Source organism: Mustelus asterias, chromosome 5 (assembly GCF_964213995.1).
Source record: "Mustelus asterias chromosome 5, sMusAst1.hap1.1, whole genome shotgun sequence".
In the NCBI taxonomy this organism is placed as follows: domain Eukaryota; kingdom Metazoa; phylum Chordata; class Chondrichthyes; order Carcharhiniformes; family Triakidae; genus Mustelus; species Mustelus asterias.
In genome coordinates this window covers 103,794,146-103,819,509 of record NC_135805.1, presented here as the reverse complement: position 1 = coordinate 103,819,509, position 25,364 = coordinate 103,794,146, and the positions used below count along the sequence as shown (strand labels likewise).

At 40.5% G+C, this 25,364-nt stretch overlaps 1 protein-coding gene across 9 annotated transcripts in view; it reads left to right on the top strand.

The window, feature by feature from the left end:
* lpin1a (lipin 1a) overlaps positions 1-24,552 on the top strand; it is a 144,421-nt gene extending 119,869 nt beyond the window's left edge. For all 9 annotated transcript variants that reach the window (XM_078213119.1, XM_078213120.1, XM_078213115.1 and 6 more), the window contains 8 exons: positions 4,224-4,291; positions 5,101-5,242; positions 7,957-8,105; positions 8,212-8,298; positions 12,423-12,575; positions 13,371-13,485; positions 16,369-16,472; positions 22,455-24,552. In XM_078213119.1, coding sequence (XP_078069245.1) covers positions 4,224-4,291; positions 5,101-5,242; positions 7,957-8,105; positions 8,212-8,298; positions 12,423-12,575; positions 13,371-13,485; positions 16,369-16,472; positions 22,455-22,614 — 978 coding nt within the window. In that variant the 3' untranslated portion in view covers positions 22,615-24,552. The remainder of the gene's footprint in view (positions 1-4,223; positions 4,292-5,100; positions 5,243-7,956; positions 8,106-8,211; positions 8,299-12,422; positions 12,576-13,370; positions 13,486-16,368; positions 16,473-22,454) is intronic.
* Positions 24,553-25,364: the final 812 nt, after the last annotated feature.

Below are 25,364 nucleotides of genomic sequence, written 5' to 3'. Positions count from 1 at the left end.
TAAAGAAGTAGAGACTTGACTTCCTCAGTTATTCCAGTAAAAAGGATAAGTAATTCTGGTAAACCACACGAATAAGGAAAAGCTTTGGAATTAAAAGATGGTTAATTTGCCTTTGTACCTGGGAACATTCTGTGTGTGTCACGTTGCCATGGGGATGGGTGTATCTTAAGCAGATTCTTTGCTTTGAGTTTATATTTGTAAATCCAGTTCGGCTCTAGTCAGCAGGCAAGACTGGTAGAGGAAAGCGGCAGAGAGGCTGTCAACTTTGTGTCTTGAGTAGCTTGTAGCTCCTTGAAAGTCTCACGATAAACCAGATCTACACATGAGGTAGGGTAATTAGTGGATTTATTGTCCGTGATGCAGCCTGTGATTGGGAACTGGCATTCTATATCAGATAAAGTTGGAAAGGGGTAAAATGACTAGACGACTTGTTTAGCTGCTGGAGGAAATCTACAGTAATCCTCTCGATGAAAGGTAGTTAGTTAATCTGTTGCAATTGGAGTTCTGGAAGTAATCAGCTTGGTTGCAGTTTGAAACCAGAATAGTGGGCAGTTATAAACCAAGGGTGTTTTCTAATGTTTTAAGCCACCGGACAAGAGTCGCGTAGAGGCCCAGGCTGGATTGCGGAATCCAGAATCTTGAGGTTGGTAAAGAAATTGGTGAAAAGAGGGAATCTCTTCAAGGAGAAATCTGAGATTCCCAGAGAGCTGTATTAAGAACCTCTCTGATGTTGGATGGGAGAGTGTCTGAAAACTCTGAAGGATAAAGAAAAATGGTTGCTAGTGGTGTATATTTGTTTAGAATAATGTGAGGAACAACGTACAACCCAGTGAGGCACCAGTCCTGTCATTGTGTGAACAATTAATAGTATTTATTAAAGTTAAAAAAAACATGACAAAGACAAAACGCTGTTACTCAAGTGTATGAATAACTAACCGCACCGTTTTATCTGAAATTACCCATTGTTCAATATATACCCATGTTCCTGAACTCACTAAGATATCCCCCTCATACAGCACCCACTTTAGTAACTCTAAGTCAAATCCAGCTCATAGTTACCGTACAATAGAGCTTGGATGATCAAGTCTGGAAAAATGTATTTTGCTGTTTCAGGGAAGGTTCAAAATGGCCTTTTGGAGGAGAATATCTACAATCTCATGGCTCTAAATGTTAAATGGAACAGGCCTCCATGGCTCTGATTATAGATGAAATTGGCCTCTCAAGATTTTGGCCTGTCTAACTGTTGGACGGAAAACTAGCCTCCTTCCCCAAAGAGGGTGCTAGAAGTTGTACGGTTCAGCTGCTTTGATATCCCACTGTGTGGATTCAGCTGTCTATCTCAAATGTCTTGCCTTTAGAGGTTATCCTCTTGTATAGCCCCACTGATTTCTGGTAAAGTGTTTCCGATATGGCAAATCATACCTGAATTTTTCTAGACGCCTGCCAATCTTGTTACTGGGCAAATCCGATGTCCGTATTCCTCTTGACATCTGCTAATCCTGTTACTCCTTTGTTATTTTGTTTTCATCTCCCGTTCAATTAACCTCGTTAACTTCCAAATTCCGAACAGCTGTGGTGTACCTTTTGGGTTGGTCCCAGGAAGTGAGTGAACCTTAAAGTTTCATAAGATAAGGGAAATAGAGAGGAGAACTCAGTTTATAGTACTAGTCTTCATAAACCTCTCTTGCTTTTCTTGCATATCAAAAATAATTTTGTTTTGTTTAAAACTTGAAATTTTGTAGCATAGTTCTGTATTTGGATTTCTTCTCAAAACGTTAATTGTCCCTAATGGGATCATAGCGCTAACATTGAAGTTCAGCCATCCTTTTTATAGAAACCCCCCAGCCAATTCTTTCTTCCGTGAACATCGAGATCTGAACATGCTGATGTCTCTTTATGCCCTTGCTGATTTTCTGTTTAAATGTTTGACCTGATGTGATTTTGTTTTCTATGATTTTCTATGATTCTATGATAAAATTGCAGGTTGATTTTTGCTCTAATTTTCACTACTTAAGCATGATATAGAAACCACTGCCATAACTCACGATCAGGATCGTCAAGAAATCTATTTGCTGGCACTGGATGTTTGAACATATCTCTCAAATGCCAAGCAGTATGGAAGGTCAAAGCATTGGAAGTAGTTTTTGAACTTTTTTTTAATGGATTTTTAAAAAATGTGTTCAACAAAATTTCTATTGGATTTTGACAAAATGAACACAATTTAAATAAATGTAGTTTTAATGGTTCCATGTAGAATTCTCAATTTATCTCTGTGTATATTTTTGGAGGGAGATTATCTGCTGGATTCCCCTACACTGCATCTTTACTTTATTAAAGATAACTAACGTCAGTAACTACCGGATAAAGGCAAAATACTGCAGATGCTGGAATCTGAAACAAAAACAGAAAATGCTGAAAAATCTCAGCACGTCTGACAGCATCTGTGGAGACAGAGTAGAGCCAACATTTTGAGTCTGGATGACCCTTCATCAAAAGGGTAATCCAGACTCGAAACATTGGCTCCATTCCCTCTCCACAGAGCCTGCTGAGATTTTCCAGCATTTTCTGTTTTTGTATCAGTAACTGCCAACCTACTTCAGCCGTGCATCCTGAAAAGTGTCATTCATTCAATAAATCTTCATCTGTGGGGGGAAAAAATGCTTGGGATTTGTGTTGACGTTCACCAGGTGAATTACAAGTCACTTAAAACTAATATTTGAGATGTCACAATCGATCGTCATGAATAAAGGAAAATTGAGCTGCTTAGTAGGCCATGGACACCAGATGGTGCAAGCGAGCTACTTTTTGAGGAACAGCTTGAAAGGTTTTTCTCCCTTTATGATCTGAATATTGGTACCTTCATGTTTTGTGATTAGCAAAAGCAGCAAGATGGTGGTGGGAAATGTATCATAACAAATTTCCAAGTTATAAACTTGGGCCCCTTAATTAGGTCTAATTTCACTTGATTAATTTTCTGTACACGTGGGTATTCAAGAATACTACATATATTTACTATTTAAAAGAAGCTTCTTTGATTTTTTAAAAGTCTATTTATTAGTGTCACAAGTAGGTTTATATTAACACTGCAATGAAGTTACTGTGAAAACCCCCTAGTCGCCACACTCTGGTGCCTGTTCGGGTACACCTGAGGGAGAATTTAGCGTGGCCAATGCACCTAACCAGCACCGTCTTTCAGACTGTGGGAGGAAACCGGAACAAGCACACGGAGAATGTGCAGACTCTGCACAGACAGTGATCCAAGCTGGGAATCAAGCTCGGGTCCTTGGAGCTGTGAGGCAGCAGTGCTAACAGCTGTGCCACCATATTGGAGAACAATAGAAAATGCACCAAACATTTTCTCTGGAATTTTCTCCTGAATCACGTTGGGAGTGGTACTAAGTGAGCAGTTGATAGACATTGTTGGAGGCAAACGTTAACTGGTGTTTGTTAGCAAATGGATTGGTGTTGAGTGTGCACAAGCAAAAACACTATGATTAGAATCTACGTTAGTTTCCAGCCTTTGCAGCCTTAAACACACAGCTGCAAAGTCTTGCAATAAACATCTGTTGCAAGCTCCTGTGAGATTAAGTATCGACTCTGAAACTCGCCAGCTCCTTCATGATCTGTGTTACAGCTATCTGTACAATCATTATTCTCTGACTCATCATGAACAATAATAGGCGTGCAATGGAGAAAGGGAACATTTTAAATAAATATTCAGATATCGGGTACATCTTATTAAATGTTCCTTCAAATACTTGTTCATTTGAATGTCCTTTTATTTAGCAAAAACGCACAATCTCATTGATATTCATGGATCTTGGATATAATTCCTGTTTTCAACTGCATTCAACTATAATTATGCTGGCTATGATCATTAACTATGTGAATGGAGAGCTGGTTAAAAATCTTTGCATAACCTGGTGATATTTCTGGGTATTGCATTGTTTATCACACACTATACATGACACTGACTGAGATGTACTGCTCATTATGACCACTCTTCATAATTGGCAAAGTAGTAGATTCATTTTTTAAAAACTGTTTTCATCAGGAAATTTCTGAGGACCGATTCCTTCAAACTGCTTCTTGGAAGAATGTGGTACTAACGCAACAGAGATATGATACTTTTATTTGTAATGGAGGTCATACAGGAAAGGTAATGTTACCACTGTGAAAGATGAAGCATAAGTCTAAACTATCTGCATTGCTCCATTTTAAAGGAACCAGAAATTGAACAGACTCAAATTGGCCAGGATGCAAGACAGCAGTCTGCACACCCTGGAAGCAGGTAATAAACTGTAGAGATTCTGACCTGATTCTTACTCTGACCTACATTCCTGAATTTTGTCTTTCTGTCACTGGTGGGGAACTGTCACAGTAAGTTCTTACTGTGCTTACCCCAGTCCAATGCCGGCATCTCCACATCAGGGGAACTGTCAGCCATCTTTTCTATTAAGAGAACAGGTCCACACGTTTCAGTGTCTTATCTGGGACAAAATTGGGTGGCACAGTGGTTAACACTGCTGCCTCACAGCACCAGGGATCCGGGTTCAATTCCGACCTTGGGTGGCTGTGTGGAGTTTGCACATTCTCCCTGTATCTACGTGGGTTTCCTCCTGGGTACCCCGGCTTCCTCCCACAGTCCAAAAGATGTGTGGTTTTGGTGGATTTGCCATGTCAAATTACCCCCGAGTGGCAGGGTAAATATATGGGGTTGCAGGGATAGGGCAGTATGGAATTGTTGTCAGTGCTGCCTCGATGGGTTGAATGGCTGCCTCCCGCACTATTAGGGTTCTGTGATTCTATGAAAATGTTCCTTGCAGCTTACAAATTAACTAATTATTATTTCTGATGTAATACCTTGAGGCATTTACCTTCTGTAAATTGGGGAGGCAGATTTAAAATGTGGTCCTATGAAAGCTGATGGTCGCCAATAAATTAAAAACAATTCACAAAGCGATGGTGTAGGTGTCCGACCTAAGGCTTAACCTTAGTTTCCATAGGATGATGATGTGTATAGTTCAACTTGCTTTCCTTTAAAGAAAGTGAATGATGCTGTAGCTATTCGGTACTGTACTGTTCTTGAACCTTTGTTAGGTTAGAAGATGAATCATCATCAAGTGATGAAGATGTTCGGATGATCAACCAAAATTGTAGCGCAAGCCAGCAAGATCACAATCTGTCAGCTTTATCGTATGTTTCATATGTGAAATCCCTTCGACTCGGCTCTGATCAGCTTGTAAGTACAAAATACTTTTTTGGATATAGTTTCTCATGATCCGTATTAATATCATATGGTTAGTGATATAGGTTGCTACCTTCTAATTGTTGAACCAGAGGTCTACCATCATGTATTTGTTTTTAAGATCTACTTATCAAAGGGTCAGTTTTACTCACTACTTTATGGTAAAATAGTTTTTTTTTGGTAATGTTTAGCATTTAACTTGAATTTCTAGTGCTACTTGGCTTGAATCAAATAACTCAAAAACCTGTTCTGATTCAAATCCTACAGTGCAGGAGGAGGCCATTTAGTCCGTTGAGTCTGTACTGACTCTCTGACAGAGCAGCTTACCCAGGCCCTAACCCTGCAACGCCATGAATTTTACCCTACTAATTCCCTACACATATTGGGACACTAAGGGAGAATTTACCATGGCCAATCAACCTAACCTGAACATCTTTTGACTGTGGGAGGAAAGGGGAGCACCTGAAGGAAACCCATGCTGACACAGGGATTTTCACAGTAACTTCATTGCAGTGTTAATGTAAGCCTACTTGTAACACTATTACAAAAACTTTCAACAAACTCCGTGCAGATGGTCACCCAAAGCTATGATTGAACCAAGGTCCCTGGTGCTCCATCCTAGGCAGGCTGTACAATATGGCCTTGTAACAATGGGCCACAGAGTACGAAATAACTTCCTATCATTGTTATTTGGGGTATTAGAAATATTTAAAAATGCACCAAATGCAAAAGAGTTCTAATTATTATGTTTTGGACTAACTAAAATGTTATGTTGACTAGAATATGGAAATAAAGACTAACATAGACACCCATAACTGCAGGATAGGTTCTGGGTCATAGCTATTTGAAAGTTACTGCCATCTTTCTGAGCAAAAGGCATCCAGTTTTCTCGCATTCTGAACTTGCTTTGTTTAAAAAAACAAATTTGTTAATACTGACGAGATATAAGTACTCATCTGGTACAACTGACCAATTCCGTGATCTGCTCTTACTGTGACCTGAAAATTGTGAACTGCACCGTTGAGATCATTTTCATATCTTCTAGTCTTTCCTAAAAGGAAACGACTTCAAGTTTGAAATGTTGTGGGTAAATGGAGGTTAGAAACAAGCTAAACCGGAGGAAGGGGGCAAATGTGGAGATTTGGTTTTATAGGTAATCTTTAAATATGGATGTAAGAATACAAGAAAATGAAGAAAGATGTTAAGGAAAGGATAGAGTATGAGAAGAGAATCTCCAAATAATATTAACAAACTGAAGTATTCTACAAATATATGGGTAGGAAGAGAATTGTTAATTATAAGGTGGAATCCTGAGAGAAGAGACCAGTGAGTTGTTGGAGGATAATTGGGTAAAAGGAAGTACCAATATGAGGAAAGACCTGAAAATCTGGGACTGTTTTCATTAGAACAAGGAGATTAAGGAGTGATTTAGTAGTGTTGCTTAATATTATGATGAGGCAAAGTAAACTGAAACAGATTACCCCCAGGAATTGTACGGTTTAGATTGAGGGAGACGGATACAAAATTAAATGTGAAGGATTTAGGGCAGCGAGCAGGAGAGTGATTTTTCCAAAGGAATTTGAAGTTGTGGAATGCAATACAGGAGTGAGGGATTGAAGCAGAGTTCGTGCCAGCTTTAAGAAAGGCGGTGCAAGGAATATGGCAACAGGGTAAGCATATGGACTGAGGACTGAAGCTCATGTAGAGACTAAATACCAATATGAACTGATGAGCTCCACAGTTTGTTTGAGTTATTTCTACATAATACCTCATACAATTGCAAAAACATGTCTGTTGAAGAAATGCTAAAAGATAATGCTTTATTATTGGCTTATTTTAGAATAGAATAGAATTTCTACGGTACAGAAAGAGGCCATTTGGTCCATCAAGTCTGTACCAACCATGATCCCACCCAGGCCCTATTCCTGTAACCCCACACATTTACCCTGCTAATCCCCCTGACACTAGGATCAATTTAGCATGGCCAATCAACTTAACCCGCACATCTTTGGACTGTGGGAGGAAACTGGAGCACCTGGAGGAAACCCAGGCAGACACAGGGAGAATGCGTAAACTCCACACAGACAGTGACCTGAGGCCGGAATTGGACCCGGGTCCCTGGCATTGAGGCAGCAGTGTTAATCACAGTGCTATTTTAAATACTTTCTGGGGTGCAGTTGTATTGCCACACAAAACTGTTTTATGTGCATGTCGTTGTAAAAGTGCATCGAGCATGCAAGAGTTGTGATACATCTGGCCCATTCTAAAAGCTCTAGCATACAACTCCCTGTGCAGTACGATGTATCTCCATCTTTTCTTTGCCAACTCTTTATTCTCATGAGCTGAGAAATATTACGCTGCCTCCAGCACGTCTGTTTTTAAAAGAAAAATCTTCCTGGTGGCTGTCATAATTCTGTTCTGCTTTCTCATTGTATCTTGTATTGAACATCCTTCTGACAGGTGTGATATAATCACCATATTAGGCGCCCCTCTATTCTGCTATACCACTTTGCCTGGACCAGTATGAATTCTGCCACTAGATTTAAACTGAGGCACTTTTCTTTGTTGCTGCAGTTAATTTCACTCCCCTTTGTTGTATATGATGAGAATTGATAAAATCATAGTGCACAAACTGGTGATTTTAAGAGATCCCAGGAAACAAAGCCACCTGACACCAAGTTATTAAAGCCTATTTTCTGAATTAACAGAAGAGTCTCCAACTAAAGGAAGGTCCGAATGATGTTGTGTTTAGTGTCACGACGCAATACCAGGGCACGTGTCGTTGTGAAGGTACCATCTACCTCTGGAATTGGAATGACAAAATTGTTATTTCTGATATTGATGGAACAATTACAAGGTACGTGCTTCCAAGTAGTTATTAGATGTGTTTAAAGTAAGGAGCATTTATTTTCCAAATACAGACAATAGGATTCTGAACAATGTTTTCCTTTATACTCGTACAGATCTGATGCCTTGGGTCATATTTTACCAACACTTGGTAAGGATTGGACGCATCAAGGCATAGCAAAACTCTACCACAAAGTTAGCCAGTAAGTCTTGTGGGTACTTTTGCAGAAGTCTGCACTCATTCTGATAAATTATACCTTGGATATATTTGCTTTTTTTTTATCTGTTTGAATTCATGCAGGCTACCACAGAAAATACCAGCACTGAGTATTGAAGCACTCGCTGCTTTTTTTTTCATCTATATTAATGACCTAGGGATGGGAGTAGAGGACATAGTTTCAAAATTTGCAGATGACATAAAGTGGATGCATTGTGAACTGTGAGGAGGATTGAGAGAGACTTCAAGAAAACATAGGTGGGTGGAATGGTTGGACACATGACAGGTGAAATGTAAGGTAGGGTTGTGTGGACTGATACATTTTGGGAGGAAGAATGATGAAGGGGAATATAAAATAAAGGATACAATTCGAAAGGGAAAGTAGGAGCAAAGGAAACTGGAGCTACCTGTGCAGAGTAGGTTAAGAAAGTGGTAATGAGACATATAGGACCCTGGCTTCTCTAACTAGAGGCTTAGAGTACAAAATTCGGAAGGTTAAGCGAACCTTTATAAAACACTGATTTGGCCTACACTGAAGTATTGTGTCCAATTCTGGGAAGGAGAATGATTCCAGGAATGAGAAACTTCAGTTATGTGGATAGATTGGAGAAGCTGGGGCTGTTTTCCTTGGTGAAGAGGAGGTTGAAAGGAGATTTGACTGATGTTCAAGATCTTGAGGGATCTGGGCAGAGTAATTAAGGAGAAACTGTTCCCATCAACAGTAGGGCTGAGAACCAGTGGGCAAGATTGGAGGGGAAAAAGAGCCACAGGCAACATGAGAAAAATAATTGTGTACACAACGAGTAGTTTAAGTTCTGTGAGGCACTACCTGAGAGTGAATCATGGCTTTCAAAAGAGATTTGGATAATTATTCAAAGACAGAGGAATTGCAGCACTATGGGGGAAAAAGTGAGGGAATGGGACTACCTGAGTTGCTCTTGCAGAGGGATGGCATGGACACATTGGGCCAAAAGGCCTCCGTCTGTGCCGTCTCCATTCTATGATTCTCTGGATTCTATCTTCATGGCAACATGAAAGTACTGTTTTCAGAACATTCCATTGCCTACATAGCCAATGAACTATCTTAAAATGTAGGCATTGTTGTGTAGAAAGATGCAGCAATCTGCTTACACCCAGTAATGACTCTCAAATGGCATCAGAGAGTCTGTTCTGTGGTGTTGGTTGTGACATTGGCAGAATTCCCCTACTTTAAATAGGTCTATGGGATTCCTTAACTTCGCCTGTATAGGCAGATCGGACCTTGTTTTGACATATTGTTATCTGAAAGACACAATCTCTGACAATGCAGCACTGACTCAGTATTCACTGAAGATTGTGTGCTCAAGTCCCTAAAATGGGGCTTGTTACAATAAGCTATTGCTTTAGGCAAATTGCGAACCACTGGATGAGGCGAGCACTTCAGATCTTAACCTGTGGACATGGCATCGGTTCACAAATTTAGAGGTTGAGAAATGGTAATAAGTCGATGATGGAAGTATTTTTCCATCAACTCTTTAAAAAAAAAATATTCCAGCAATTCTTCTAATCATTTGATTTAAAATCCACAATATTCTTCCCAAGATGGCTGCATTGAAACTACTGTCTGCTGTTGGCCATATAGGCTAGGGAGCTGACATCTTTGATGCTTGGTACAGTTGAACTTTACCCTCCAGGGTACCCAGCGGCCACCACAATTTGCTTCTATGCCCCTAAGCACTGAAAAGGAAACAAAATCAGCTCTCATTGTTGTTTCTGGGAGTTAAGAATTGCTTTGCTAATGCGCAGAAAAATCAGGGACATAATTATGTTGCTATTCTATCCTGCTTTCCTAAGTTCATGAAAATTACTTGGGATCCCTGCTGGATGTGGTATGGGTGGGTCTAGGCTTAGTTGTGATACTCTGTACAGTGGAATAATGTTGTGCCCCTAGCCTCTCGACTTGGCCTAAGCATGCTCATGAAGAAAAGCCATGTATAGGAGGCCTGCGATGTCTGTTCAATTATCTGCATCTCCTGTGATTGGTGAGAGCAAGAAAGAGTTCTGTAATAATGCTACATTAATACACTAGAATGCAAGTGTTCATACAGTAGAAATCATAGATACCCTACAGTGCACAAGGAGGCCATTTGGCCCATTGAGTCTGCACCGACAACAATCCCACCCAGGCCCTATCCCTGTAATCCCACACATTTACCCTGCTAATCCCTCTAACCTGTGCATCCCGGGACACTAAGGGGCAATTTAGCATGGCCAATGCACCTAACCCGCACATCTTTGGAGTGTGGGAGGAAACCGGAGGAAACCCACGCAGACACGAGGCGAATGTGCAAACTCCACACAGACAGTGACCCAAGCCAGGAATCGAACCCAGGTCCCTGGAGCGGTGAGGCAGTAGTGCCGACCACTATGCCGCCCTAATAAAGTAACTTTTTATTCTATCTGTTAAAACAATAGCTTTTCTGTTTTTGAATTCCTCACGGTGACTGATGGAAGTACTGGAAAATAAAACATTTAATTGCATTTTGTATTATCCGTATTAAATTCTCTCAAGATGGACATTCTCTAGTCTCAAAACATCAGAACAGGAAATTAGAATGGTTTGTGGGGGTCTAGGTGAGGAATGAAGAAGACCATTTATTTGTGGTGACCTTGGGCTAAGATGTTATTCAAACTTTGTATTTTGGTCTCATAAATAATGTGAATAGTTTCAGTAGATCAAAACTTCCCTACCATAGCCTTATGTAGAGGATAAATTATAATGACAGAAGTTTAGTGACATTCGCACCGCATTACACATGGGACTGGCTCGAAAGTGCACATTCCATGTATTAAGTTACAATCGTATATCTTGGTGCAATTAATTAAACTGTTGGAGAGCAATTCTTGAGATGAAACATTGTACACGTAGGTATGAAACAGGCTGAAAACCCAGCCTCACGAACATTGCCATGTTCTTGTGAATTTTTAATCTCCTAAACGATCAATGTCTGCTCTAATATGATTTTGCCAAACAAGGGGCAATTGGAGTGCACATTTTCAGTTTGGGACATGAGCAATCTTCAGAATTGAGTTGAAGTTTTGCAGGCGTTTCACAAAACAGAATTCCAAAAGATGAAAGGGAGACTTACCTCCTTACAATGACTTTCAGAAACATTGGGCATTACAGCCAGTGAAAAACTTTAATGTGTAGTCACTGTTGTAATCATAGAATCCCTACCGCGCACAAGAGGCCATTCAGCCCATCGAGTCAGCACCGACTCTCTGACAGAGCACCTTACCCGGGTCATAACCCCACACATTTCCCATGGCTAATCCATCTACCCTACACATGAAGGGGCAATTTAGCATGGCCAATGCGCCTAACTTAGAATCATAAAATCCTACAGTGCAGTAAGAGGCCATTCAGCCCATCGAGTCTGCACCGACCACAATCCCACCCAAGCCCTATCCCCATAACCTAACTAATCCCCTCACACTAAGGGGCAATTTATCATGGTCAATCGACCTAACTCGCACATCTTTGGACTGTGGGAGGAAACCGGAGCACCCGGAGGAAACCCACAGAGAGAACGTGCAAACTCCACACACACACACACTGACCTGAGGCTGGAATTGAACCCTGGTCCCTCGAGCTATGTGGCAGTAGTGCTAACCACTGTGCCACTGATGTCCGTGTAGGAAACACGATCGCCGATCGTAGTAAGCTCCCAAAAACAGTGATCCAATTCCGTTTTATTCGTGATGTCGATTGAGGGATAAATATTGGCCAGAACACCAGGGATATTTCCCCCAAGTTACCTACTCCCTAACTCCATCTACCCACCTTTAATATGAACAAACATCTTAACGATCTTACTTTTAAAAAAATTAGTTGACCCAACATCCAAGCCTTTTAGGTGAGAAAATTCCTGATTTCCACCAGTCTTTCTGTCATAAATTGCTTCTGATTTTCGCTTCTATAAGATCTTCTCATTTTAAGATCATGTCCTCTTGCTTTCCCTTTCCTCTATCAAATTCCTTAGTTTCCCAGGCCATGAATGAAGTTTAAGAAAACACAATGGCTGACTATATAATCATTGAGTGCTATAAATATTTGAATTCTACTTGCAGAAATGGGTACAAGTTCCTGTATTGCTCAGCACGTGCTATTGGAATGGCTCACATGACTCGCGGATATTTGCACTGGGTTAATGAAAAGGGAACAGTGTTGCCAAAAGGCCCTTTGTTACTGTGTCCCAGTAGTGTGTTCTCAGCATTGCACAGGTAAGGTTTCTCTTATTGCTTTTATTAACGTCTTGTTTTTCAGTTGCGTTCTTAAGGTGAATGGATCTTTTTAGCAGTTGGTGTGACGATGTAGAAAATCAAACTCCCAGGAGAAGACCACGTTTAACCTCTTCCTAAATAGTGTTCATAAGATTGCAAGTGGATGTTGATATTGCTGCTAATAATATCAGCTTAGACTGAACAGATTACCCTCCCCTTTCAAATTTAATTTGAGCGTTAGAAGTCTGATTGCTAGTGTGGAACAGATTTATGTTTGTTAACCTGTAAATGGTTGAATTTGATGCATTAATTCATTAAAATTCTACTGTAGTACAGAAGCCAGACATTAAAATGGACGAGATAATTCAGTGCAACCTTTTGACGCTTGGTGTAAGCTTATTTTGTCTAAAACCAACTTTTAATGGTCAAGTTTCCACTTTGATCCTTCACAATTATGATGCCACTCACAGTGGCACAGTGGTTAGCATTGCTGTCACACAGCACCAGGGATCTAGGTTCAATTCCCGGCTTGTCGGTGCGGAGTCTGCACGTGTTTGCTCCGGTTTCCTCCCACAGTCCGAAAGATGGGCTAGTTAGGTGCATTGGCCATAGTAAATTCTCCCTCGGTGTACCCGAAGAGGCGCCGGAGTGTGGCGACGAGGGGATTTTCACAGTAACTTTATTGCAGTGTTAATGTAAGCCTACTTGTGACACTAATAAATAAACTTTAAGTCATTTCAAGTATTTTCCCAAATTATCATCCCTAGTTTATTCCTTGATCATTTTTCATTTCAGAGAGGTGATTGAAAAGAAGCCAGAAAAGTTTAAGATCCAGTGCCTAACAGACATCAGGAACCTCTTTTACCCAAATAAAGAACCCTTCTATGCAGCTTTTGGAAACCGCTCCAATGTAAGTCAAACCTCCATCCACTGAAACACAAACACAATGAAGCATGTCAGAATGCACAGCTGTAACCAAATAGAACAGCCATTCAAATTAAAGGTGCAATATTTCATGTAAACACAGTACTAAGACTGGTTAACTTGGGAGAAATTGTGTGTGTATATGATATTTCAAAGATATTTAGATAGCGCTCTTTCTTGCATTGTGTTTGCCAGTTATTCTGACTCTACTCCTGTGATTCTGGTTCTTGGCTCACTAATTTAGAGGAATGAGTTATACAAAATGACTGTTCTCAATATTGCATGAGATTGTAAGCTTGCATGCAAAAAATTCAAATGTCTCCTGAAATGTGTTATGTTAGAAGTGGAATTTTTGGTGAGGGAAATGTGAGGCATTCGAATAATCATCCATTCAAATTTAGTTTTATATGATGCATGATATCCCTTTCTGTGGGTTCGAAGTGGTGAATTGTATGGCATAGAATAAATGGAAATGAAATGGTGAAAGAGAGACACAAAATCTTGGAAACACTCAGCAATTCAGACAGCATATGTGGAGAGAGCGATGGAGTTACCGATCCAAGCCAGTGCACTTGCATCACAGCTGGAAAATGTTTGAGCCATTTTTAAGCAAATAGAGTTGGGGGAATTTCACAGCCATATTTCCTTCCTCATTTGTTCTCCGCTCTGACAAAGGGTCATCCAGGCTTGAAATGTTGGCTCTATTCTCTCCCCACAGATGCTGCCAGACCTGCTGAGATTTTCCAGCATTTTCTGTTTTTGTTTCAGATTCTAGCATCCACAGTATTTTGCTTTCATTTGAGTTCGGGGAATAGTGGGGCAAGGGATGTCAAAGAAGAGGTCAGGTGATGGGAAGATTGGGAGTGATTTAAATGGGCAAAAGTGAAATTGTGCAAGGGCAAAGGGGGTGATAATGATGAGTATGCGACACAATGTGTAGACAGACGGGTTGTGAATGGTAGCAGCTGAATGGCAAAGGGTGAGGGAAGCTCAGAAAATCTAGAAAAGAGAATGGTCCTGAAGCATGGGAATGTGTTAGGAGGAAGACGGGTAGAGCCTAGGCTGCAGCTCGTCCATTGCTGAGGAAACCATGTTTAATGATAAACTGAGTATGTGATAGTATCTGTCATCGCCCATCTCTTTTTGTAATCTACCCAACTCTTATCCCTCAACCTCATCCTCTTAAATAAATGCATCTCCATACAGCCATCTCCCTCATTAAGTCCCCATAAGACAAAAAGCCGATGAAAATGTGAAATTCCTCCTTCCCCACCTCTAATCCTCCACTCAGCTTCTATATCATAAAAATGTCAATCTCTCCGAGATGTCTTGCAATTTTCTTCCCAATTACATGTTCCCTTTGGCAATGGCAGATACTGGGTTTTTCTCCTCCCTACTCTCCCTTGAAGTGGAGTCCAAATAATGTTGGATTCCTATCCCAGAGTTGTTGCCCAGCTACCTTGTTGCTAAAGAAGTAATTTCCTAGCTGCTAGTGAAATGCAAATGAGCTGCCCTCCTGTAAACTGGAGGGCACTGAATGATCCAGTGTAACCGCTGGCATTCCACCATGACACTTACTGGTTTATGTGCCATGTTTTATCTCTCCTGTTTTTGTTCTTAAAACAATGGCCAGGATTTCACCCCCCCCCCCCCCCCCCCCACCCCATGGTGGGTTTTCATGGGTCACCATTAACCAGCAAGCAATGCAAATGGCCATTGTCTTCGGCTGGGCCGGAAGATCCCGGCCAATGGCTATTTTCATTGTCTATTTAAAGAAGTAATTTAAATTTTTCTGTTTTGAATTTGAGTTAAAGTTGAAGGTGTCTGTTTGCTTTTGCTAACCCGCAAGTGGTGGCTTTGAAAACTTTGTAAATATTGTGCTGGAAATATAATGTTTAATTTCTATGGATACCCGTCTTCCCCCAGCTGCTCCGACTCCCCTTCTGCAAACCCCCACATTGAAAATCTGACCCCCTTTTCCTTGGTGCCTTTTCCAACATGGTTTTGGAATAGACTCTTTAAATCCCATATAAATATTTTGCTTGTAATGAAGAATATTCAGTACCGACAAGCTCTTTCATGTTGCAAGATGGTGTTAAATTAATATCATCTGGCTGCAGCAATTTTGCAGCTTCCTTTGCAAGTTTAAAAACAATTTCACATTTGTTAACCACATATAAAATTAGCCACTTGAAATCAACTTTTTTTTTGCAGCACTCTTTAGGAAATCCCAGCTGCTCAAAATACAGTTGCTTTTTTTTTCTCTTAAATACTTAGTGGGTGAGATTGATGCCTGTGAGGAATGTTGTTTGCCTGTGTTTTTAAAAAATATATATAATTAGGGTAGTGGCCCGGCTGAGGCAGAAGTGGTGTTCAGTGTGTGGGTGTGCCAGGCAGTTTAGGATCGACTTGTCACTATTAGCCCTGGCTTCCTCTTGGAGAACGAATGTCACAGCAGGAACACAGGAGAGCTCCAACAAGAGTCGGAACAGCTGCCATTGCAGGAAATTGGGAGCTTTCTTGACTTGTCTCTTACATTCGAGAGAGCTCCTCTGTGGCTGTCTGTTCCCAATTCTGAGGAAATTCTCTCAACTCCTCGTGGTAAAAAAATGGTTGGGGCTGTTTTAATATATTTCTGGTGTTCATCAAGCCTTACTGCCTTAATTATTTCAACCCCAGTTTTTGATGTTGATTTAATTATCCATTTGGTATTATAATTTCCTTCCCTCCTCCCCCACTGTGTTCTGAATTATTCAATTTCCAAGTGTTACAAATCATCAGAAACATTTAAATCTGCAATGATAGAACTGCATCAGCGGTGAATTTGACCCAAGATCGTAAACGCTTAATACTTTTTCTCCCTCCACAGGATGTTTACTCTTATAAACAAGTTGGTGTACCAATAAATAGAATTTTTACAGTCAATCCCAAAGGTGAATTGATACAGGAGCATGCAAAGACCAATGTCTCATCGTGAGTGAACATTCATTTCTCTCATTTATTAGCGGCGAATTGTGTCTTAAATAAATTATTGATGATGTTGAATATTTTGCATTTATGTCCGTAACTGTATTTCCTGGTGCTTGAATATATTTTGCCTATATTTTCACAAGTTGTTGTTTCTACATGTCTTGATAGACCTACTAAACAGCAAGCCTTTCTCAAATCTCTCCTCCTGTGTTTTACTACTCCACATCTGTGCCATCCCCAACCACTATTCCTGTCTCTTGCCACCCTGGGTAACATTGCCTTTTCTCCCTCCCTGCCATTTGTCATAACTCCTGTGCCAGCTGGCCTGCTTTTCACTCCATGCTCATTCTTGCCACAGGTTGATGCTCTCTATTCCAAACAATAGTACGTCAACCCTTCCATTTCCTCTTGCTGGGTTTTGCTGCCTCTGCTCTTCACTGCTCACCAGTTACACAAAATCAAAAGTCCTTCACAAAACCGCCAATTGTTAGGCCAGTTCCTCCACAACAAGGACCCTGAGTATCCTGCTCCCTTCCTGAAATATTGCCTGTTACTATTCTCCTAATTCATTCTGACTATTATATCTAAGTCAATGCTGGTAGATCATGTGAACCCTGTTCCCAGTTTCACTACATCTCAGGACCTCATGTCCAGTTGTGCCGTATCTGAATATCACAACCCAGCATCATCTACCTATCGCTGCCACACTCCAACACACTACTTCCAAACTTTAAAAGCCTGCCTCATGATATCTGTATCACTGCAATTGCAGTGTTCTCATTAACCAAGATCCCTCTTGCACTTTGACTCTGCCCCTACACCCAAAAATGCCAATAAACCCCTCCTATTTCTCTTTGACTATACTTACAAATGTTTGCACTCCTCCTTATTCCTCCAACTTTCCAGGACTACCCTCCTAGTTCAAACACCCTGAATCCTCTTTTCCAAGCACTCTCATTCCCTGTAGCCCCATACTCCAATGCCCAGGCCCATATTTTTGCTTTTGAAGCAGGTAGCTCAAGTTGGGGAACTTTCCCAGCTAGCTGTCCCTGCCTGAGTACATAGGCCTCTGAATGATGCAGTCTTAGCTCCAGTGATGGGGAGGTTGTGGGAAGGTATGAGAGAGAGTCGGGATCGCCACCCCAGTAGCAGAGGTTAGGTGACCCAGGGTAGCCAGGTGCTGAAGTAGGCTGATTAAAATGCGTACCCTGGTGCTCATGGACATCATCCCAGTTGTATTGTGACATTTTAGGCCCTCTAGCCCATGCCTACACATCTCCTCACAGGCCCAACAACTCACCATGCTGTCTTCATGCCAACTCATGCCAGCTTCCATGCCCTTTCTACCAACACCCCATGCCAAATCATAGCTCTTGCATACTCATTTATCTAGTATACACATTGAACCCTGAAGTAACAATGACGTGTGGAACTGTTTAAAAGTACGTCCATTCTCCTCAATCTTAATTGGTAAAACTACTGATGCTCCTATAACCTTCTACATTTGTCAAACGGACCATTAAAAGCCCCAAAAGAGGAGCTTTAATCATTTCACACCTCTTAATCTTGGGTAAGTAAACATCGAGACGTGGTATGGTTAAAATCTTTTGAACATACTATTCAAAAGGTTTCTGATTCCAGACTATGTTTCACGACAACGCAGAGATCCATGAACCACAAATAGGAGAAGCTGACTCTACTAATTGAAGTGGTTGGAGGCTGGGAGATGCCTACCTCTGCACTGGAGCTGGCCAGCTTGGGGATGCTGGGTGTCGGTTCACCACTCTCATCCTTATCCTGTACCAGCGAAAAATGGGAATCCTGCAATTGCATTTTTAAATGGTTCCCGAGTCCTTCTGAATCAGTGGAAATCTGAGCCCCAATGCTTGAACAACTTTATCATGGTGCAACCAAGCCCGCACGCAGGTGCAACCAGCCCTCCCCAAACCTGCCCCCCTCCTTTCCCCCTCCCCATATCGTGAAACCACTCCAAATATCTGTTACTACTTATACATCCTAGCAGCACATTTCCATCTCTAGTATGCTCTGTAATCTCTAGCCTACTGCAACCCGGGGGTGGAGGTGTGGAATCCCCTCTCCTTTCCCTTTCGCCATTTTCTTTCTTTAGCATCCTGATTCTCCTGTTGCCACCCTCACTTCAGGCCACCAATCTCTTTTCATGCTAGCATTAAATTTTGCAATTCTCTACTGCCCCTTCTTCTTTATCACTGACCTTTCATCATTTATGCCATTTAAACCTGCAAACTCTCACTTATCGTCACTAATTTCTTGCCCACTCACTACCACAAACCTATCTGCACCTGTAATAATACTTCTACTGTTTCACCATTTAATTCAGACTTGTCAATCCTCTCCATATTACCCATGCACATTAAGCTTGACACTCGCACAACGCTTGTTGTGGCAAACTCTAAAATAATCCATTCCCTGGATAAGAAAGCATATCTTCCAAATACTTCTCCTGATGCTCATACTATTAAAACACACACCAATATTAAATACAACCCTTCCTTCCATCTCAGCACACAATCTGTACAAAGAGTAAACAAATCTTTTTATATGTGTACAAAATAGTCCACATTCCTTGTTGTGAGTATACATTCCCCACACACACTAGTTATTCTCTAAATACATATCCATTAACGTTCGCATTCATTTAACTTGAATTCCCTTTTGTAATATTGAAACATTTCAGCACAAAAGTTCATAATTTTCAATTCATTTGCTTTGTTTTTATTCATATGTAATGTTAGGGTGCTGGACCAGAATCACAAGTTATATCAGGACGCCAGATTAGAGCCCAACAACTTTTCTATTTTGGTATTCCAGGAATGATTCCACTGACAAACTTGGTATCTTTTATATAAAGCAAACTTTATTTAATAACAGTTTGAATATAACTCTAACAAATAAAGCAGCTTAACTATTAACAGTTGAACAATATTTAAAATTGAAAAGAAACAATTTTACCTTCTGACTTATGACTGTTTCAATTCCAAATAAGCAACATACCTCTTGGAGACTTGAATGCCACTTTAAATATAGTCAGCAACCATGCATATACTTGCTATAAATTGTTGACAATCTTGAAGCTTTCAGAGAGAAACTGAGTTTTAGAGCAGTTTATACACCTCTGTCTTCAGCAGACTCCCAACTAGGACTGCACCTCTAAAACGGCAAAACCTCCTTTCTCTCTGCTCCAGACTCAGTTTATCACAAGACCCTGTCAATCAACTTGAATCTGAAATCCCAGAGGAACTTCTCGTATTAACAAAAGTCCATTAGCTCTAAGTAACAAATTCCTAGCTGAAAATGAGTTAACTTTCACACCATTGAGCTAAATGTTTTCCAGACACACTGGCTGCCAGCAAAATAAATCTGAAACATTAAACATTCCCCTTAAACAAGAAAAACAAAATCTTGTATATGGTTATATGTCATCTGTGGCTCAATTGTAGCACTCACATTATCTTGAGTCCAAAGCAAAGCATATAATCCAGGCTGACCCCCTGTTCAAATAATTTAGAACAAAGAAAATTGCAGCACAGGAACAGGTCCTTTGGCCCTCCAAGCCTGCACCGACCATGCTGCCCGACTGAACTAAAACCCCCTACCCTTCTGGGGACCATATCCCTCTATTCCCATCCTATTCATGTATTTGTCAAGATGCCCCTTAAAAGTCACTATCGTATCTGCTTCCACCACCTCCCTCATTTAATTCGCTTAACTTTTAAATACCCAATTGCATTGCTATTTTGGCAGCGTGACACTGGCGGGCATTATGCCAAGCTCACAAAATTAAGACTTTTGCACCCTCTCCAATGATTATTAAGACCTAATTGTTGCTATTTCTCAAGCAACGAGATGTGAAGCAAGGCGTGCACTGCCAAAATAGAGCCAAGGTCCAAATGAGCCATGAGCTATTAGAGGAAACAGTCTTGTACATTCTCCCTGTGTCTGTGTGGGGTTCCTCCGGGTGCTCCGGTTTCCTCCAACAGTCCAAAGAAGTACAGGTTAGGTGGATTGGTCCTGCTAAATTGCCCCCTAGTGTTCCAAGGTGCGTAGATTAGGGGAATTAGTGGGGTAAAAACATGGGGTTATGGGAATACGGTAGGTGTTGGTGCAGACCTGATGGGCCGCATGGCCTCCTGCATCGTAATAATTCTATGATAAAAAGGCTAAATGGACGACTCCTATTTCGATGGAATCTGTGATCATGACTCCACTCATGGGCAATACAAATGTTGTTTAAAATGTAAATAGTCCAAAACCATATGTCCTGATACAATTTTTTTTAAAGTACGTAATGATCAGATTTGAGCTTTCATATAATGGGCCCAAGCCAAATTTCTACTGTATTTATGCTCCATTATCTTCCATAGGTAAGCTTTGCTGAGCCCTTTAAATATCAAGATTCTCAGCGAGAAAAGGGATTTACCAGCAAAAACACCAGAATTTAGACTTAATTTACACTGCTACAAACATCTATGTCTGTTGATATGGGGCAAATCTACAGCCCAGATTATCCCACTCTTTCTTCTGAAGGCGGAGGTATAGATGTAGTTGGACTGTAAAAGAGATGATTTCTGGGTAAAATGGCATCAGCCAAATGAAGTACAAGCAGCAACATACTTGCAGCTTGTTTTAAGTCATGGTTGCCGTATTTTAAAATGATTTCTGAAGTTGCAATTTGCTTCACCTCAAATTGTCCCAGAACCAAGTCATTCTGACCAGTGAATGGGGAAGTTTTTTTAACCACAAAGTAATTGTACATTTGGCTAAATCTTATGATGCAATCAGTCAATGCTTCCTGGTGAGAACAACTTTATGGCCTGTACAAGAGTTATAGGAATTGGATTTTTTTTGAAAAAGGTTGAAATGAGGCTTTTACAGTAAAGTATCAAGGGAAAGAAGGTTATGGTGATGAGGTTAGATGAAGGGCTAGGAAAGAGGCTTATGGACATAAACAGTGGCACACTTCAATTGAACCAAATGACCAATTTCTTTGTGGAGGCAAAGTATGGGATGAAGGTACATCCAGGACATTTTATAGAAGTAATATTCTTAATATACCTTCAGTTATTGTTGGTCATCCCATTATAGTCTGATCTTCCAGCTGCATGATCCTGACGCCTAGCCTCCACTTATGACTGGATGATAAGTCTTTTATTTCTAGATATTCCTAAAGTTCACAGTGGGTAAAACATTTCTAAAAATTCAATGAACACATGTTTTTAACTAATAGTCATCAGAAATAAATAGTATAAGTCAACTTGTGTCCTTAACAAATATTCATTCTACTGTAATTACGTTTACACTTCACATTTGAGGCAGCACATGAGAAGCAAGCTTTTGATTCTGGATTTTGACACTCCATCCCCTATGAACATCAATCAGTCTAATACTCTCTTCTGGATAAAACATTGTTTGTCATGATGTGGAGATGCCGGCGTTGGACTGGGGTAAACACAGTAAGAAGTTTAACAACACCAGGTTAAAGTCCAACAGGCTACCAAATAAACCTGTTGGACTTTAACCTGGTGTTGTTAAACTTCTTACTGTAAAACATTGGTTGACAGGGTCTCCAGTGGATCAGAAAAAATGTAGGATGCAATGTTATTGCCAACTTAAAACTGCATTCTCCACAACTAGACTTGCAAGGGTTGGGACTAATGTTCCTGTTGGGATCAGACTTGTACATGATATTGGAGCTGTCAGGAGATGGGATAGACAAATAAAATGCACCACGAAGGAAAACCTTGACTGTTTGTCATTTATACTTGCCCTTTCATTACCCAATACCCAGAATTTCCTCAGGACAGAGGCATACTACATAAAACTGATACATAATATTTTCCAGAAGCATGCATAGAGAAACAAACCAGTAAATTATTTGCTTACACAGCCTATGTTAATATGATGTATTCCGTTTCTTGTGTAAAACAATTCTGTTTCCTTTTCCAGTTACGTGAGGCTGAGTGAAATAGTTGATCATGTGTTCCCTCTGCTAAAGCGAGAGCGTTCCTCCGACTTCCCTTGCTCAGATACCTACAGCCAGTTCACATTCTGGAGAGAGCAACTGCCAACTGTGGAAAACCAGGACCTGAAAGAATCCCAGGATTAAACATTACTGCACATTGCAAAATGATTTTTATTCCTTTTAAGTGCTATCAGCCACTGCTCACATTGGTATTAAGTTGAAAGTGAATGCAGTACGAAAACTGTGATCCTGTTGCTGAGCATTTTATCCCATTAACTGTCCTTGTGTAAGGATTTTGTTACAGGGTTAAGAGTGTAGTCACTTAGAGGTGTGTTATGTTTTAAGCACTAGATTTCTTGTGAAAAAAATAACTTCGGTTGTTCACGTTTTCTGTGCATGTGTTCCAAGTTCCACTGTTACTTTAAAATCACTGTCTACTCCTAAGCACTCATTTGTGATCAAACAGATTTATTAATTTTCAAATGAATTATTTATAGTATGTGTGCTAGATTAATTAGCTTAACTCCAAATTGCGATGCAGCTTGCACCTAAAGTAAACAGTACATTTTCAAAGGCTTAATCATTTGTCTCCGCCCAGTGCTTTCCTCCCACCCCTTTTTTTTCCTTCCAAGGGCGGTGACTCCTACTGGGCTATAGTTCTGTGGCTGCTATTTGCATGGACACCATCTCCGCCTTTGCATCTCAGCAGGGACAATGGTTGACGATGAAAATCTTGAATAATGTTCTGTAGCTGAAGAACACTGAATTGTTGTGCACCAGCTTCACCCTGGTTCAAAACGGTGTACACACATTGAACCTGGGACCTCTCTGGCCTGTGCATTTGCTCATTAATCTATTAAGAGATTACTGATGAATTATTAAGACTGTAAACAATTATTTGACCGAAGTGTTGCTCTGAGGGGGCAGGTTTTTTATTTATAATTTATGAATCCAATTATTGCATATCCTAATAACTGAGCTAATTTACCATCTATTCTCGCAAAAATTAAAGCATCTTGCTGATATAAATTCTGAAATGTTTTTCCCATTAACAACTTGCAAAAGTTTTTGATAGTTGAAATGGAGGTTTGCAATTTCCAAAAGCAAAATACTGCGGAGGCTGGAAATTTGGAATGAAAATAGAAAATGTTGGAAAAGCTCAGCAGGTCGGGTGACATCTGTGGAGGGAGGAACAAGGTTAACTTCAGACTGAGTTCTGATTAAAGGTCATTAATCTGAAACAACGTCTCTCCCTCCTCGGATGCTGCTAGAGCCTCTGAATATTTCCTGTGTTTTCTGTTTTTACGAATTATATTTTTCCTTTGATGTTGGGTTTGCTGATGCCGTTTATATCAATGCAATTGGATTGTAGGCTTGTCGCAGCCAATTATAATACTGCCCTTTGCAAGTGGTGTTTGTGTTCCCTGACCCGTGCCAACAACTGCAATGTGACATTTGGTTGGTGGGTGAACTGCATCAAACTCCTCCAACCATCTGCGTCTATTGTAAATCCAACAATCAAATGGAAATTTCACAAATCTGGACATGGCTTCAACTGTGTGCAAAGAAACACTTTTTAAGATTTTATTTACCTAGAAAGGAAAATCTTATACATTGTACTTCATTAGACAGAGTTCCTTTCACTTAAATGTATTATTTCTGAGCCCTTTAAAGTTTCATTCAGTGGTACTATCTCAACCAATTGAATTGGGGAGATATAAAATGCGTCAACATAAGTGACACCTCGAAAGCACAAGTACAATACATCCATAATTGAATTATTTTGTATTTTATCTCATTTTCTGATGGCCTGGCCACAAATTTGGAAGGTGCCATTATTGCGATGCATGCCTGTTTCTCTTTAGCTGTAACTAAAATGGAGGAAAATCGGGCCCAGAGCGTAATGTAAAGAGTATTTTCTTTCTATGAAAGATTAAAAAATTGAGGTTTTGTTTTCAAATCTTAGCTTTTGTTACAATTATTACAGCTATCGTCGCACAACCACTGTGTAATGAATTGCAATGTTACTGTAGGTAAAATGATGTTACACAATCAATAAAAGCCAAATATTATGCAACATATAAGACTGTGTCCTATCACTGGTTCTACAGTTTGCCTTTATTCAACGATAGCACTTGTGAGTAGAAAAATGTCCTGGACCTTGAGCCATTGATTAGAAGGGTTGATCAATAGTCAAAGGTATGCATTTTAAGGAGTGTCTTCAAGGGCGAAGGTGGTGGAAAGCTCAAGGAATTCCTTTGGATTAGGGTTCCAAAAATGAGCAAAGGGCAAGGGAAACGTGCATGAAGCTAAATTTGATGAATGGAGAGGTCAGGATGGGTTAAATGGCTGGGGAAGATGACAAAAATAGCAGAGAGTGAGGACTTGAATTAATTTAACCGGCAGCCAATGTAGATCAGTAAGAAGTTGAATGATTGCTGAGTAGGAATTGGTGCTGGATAGGATACAGGCCAAATAATTTTAGGCTGAAGGTCATGCAATTTGAAGGTTGGGCAGTCAGCTGGAGAGCTCTGGCGTAACTGTTGGGGGGCTGGGGAGCGGGGGGGCAGTGATGACCAAAGCACTAACTTTGGTTCAGAAAGAGATACCAGTCAGCAACGTGATGGAGTCAATGCAAGTGGTTAAGGGGTCTTGGGTTGTGTTCCAAGATGGTAGTTCTGTTGTTTTCCAATGTTTATACCTGGGGCAAAATTATCTTCTTTTCAGATTCGATGTTGACCAAATGCCCTGACAGTGTCACAAATTGATCAAAGGAGATTGGCAGCAGCTCAGCATCACTGTGAAGCAGACCGGGAGGAGGGTGCAGTAGTTTGAAATAACTGAAGCTGACTGGGAGAAATGTGCAGGAGATTGGGATCACTGTGAAACAGACC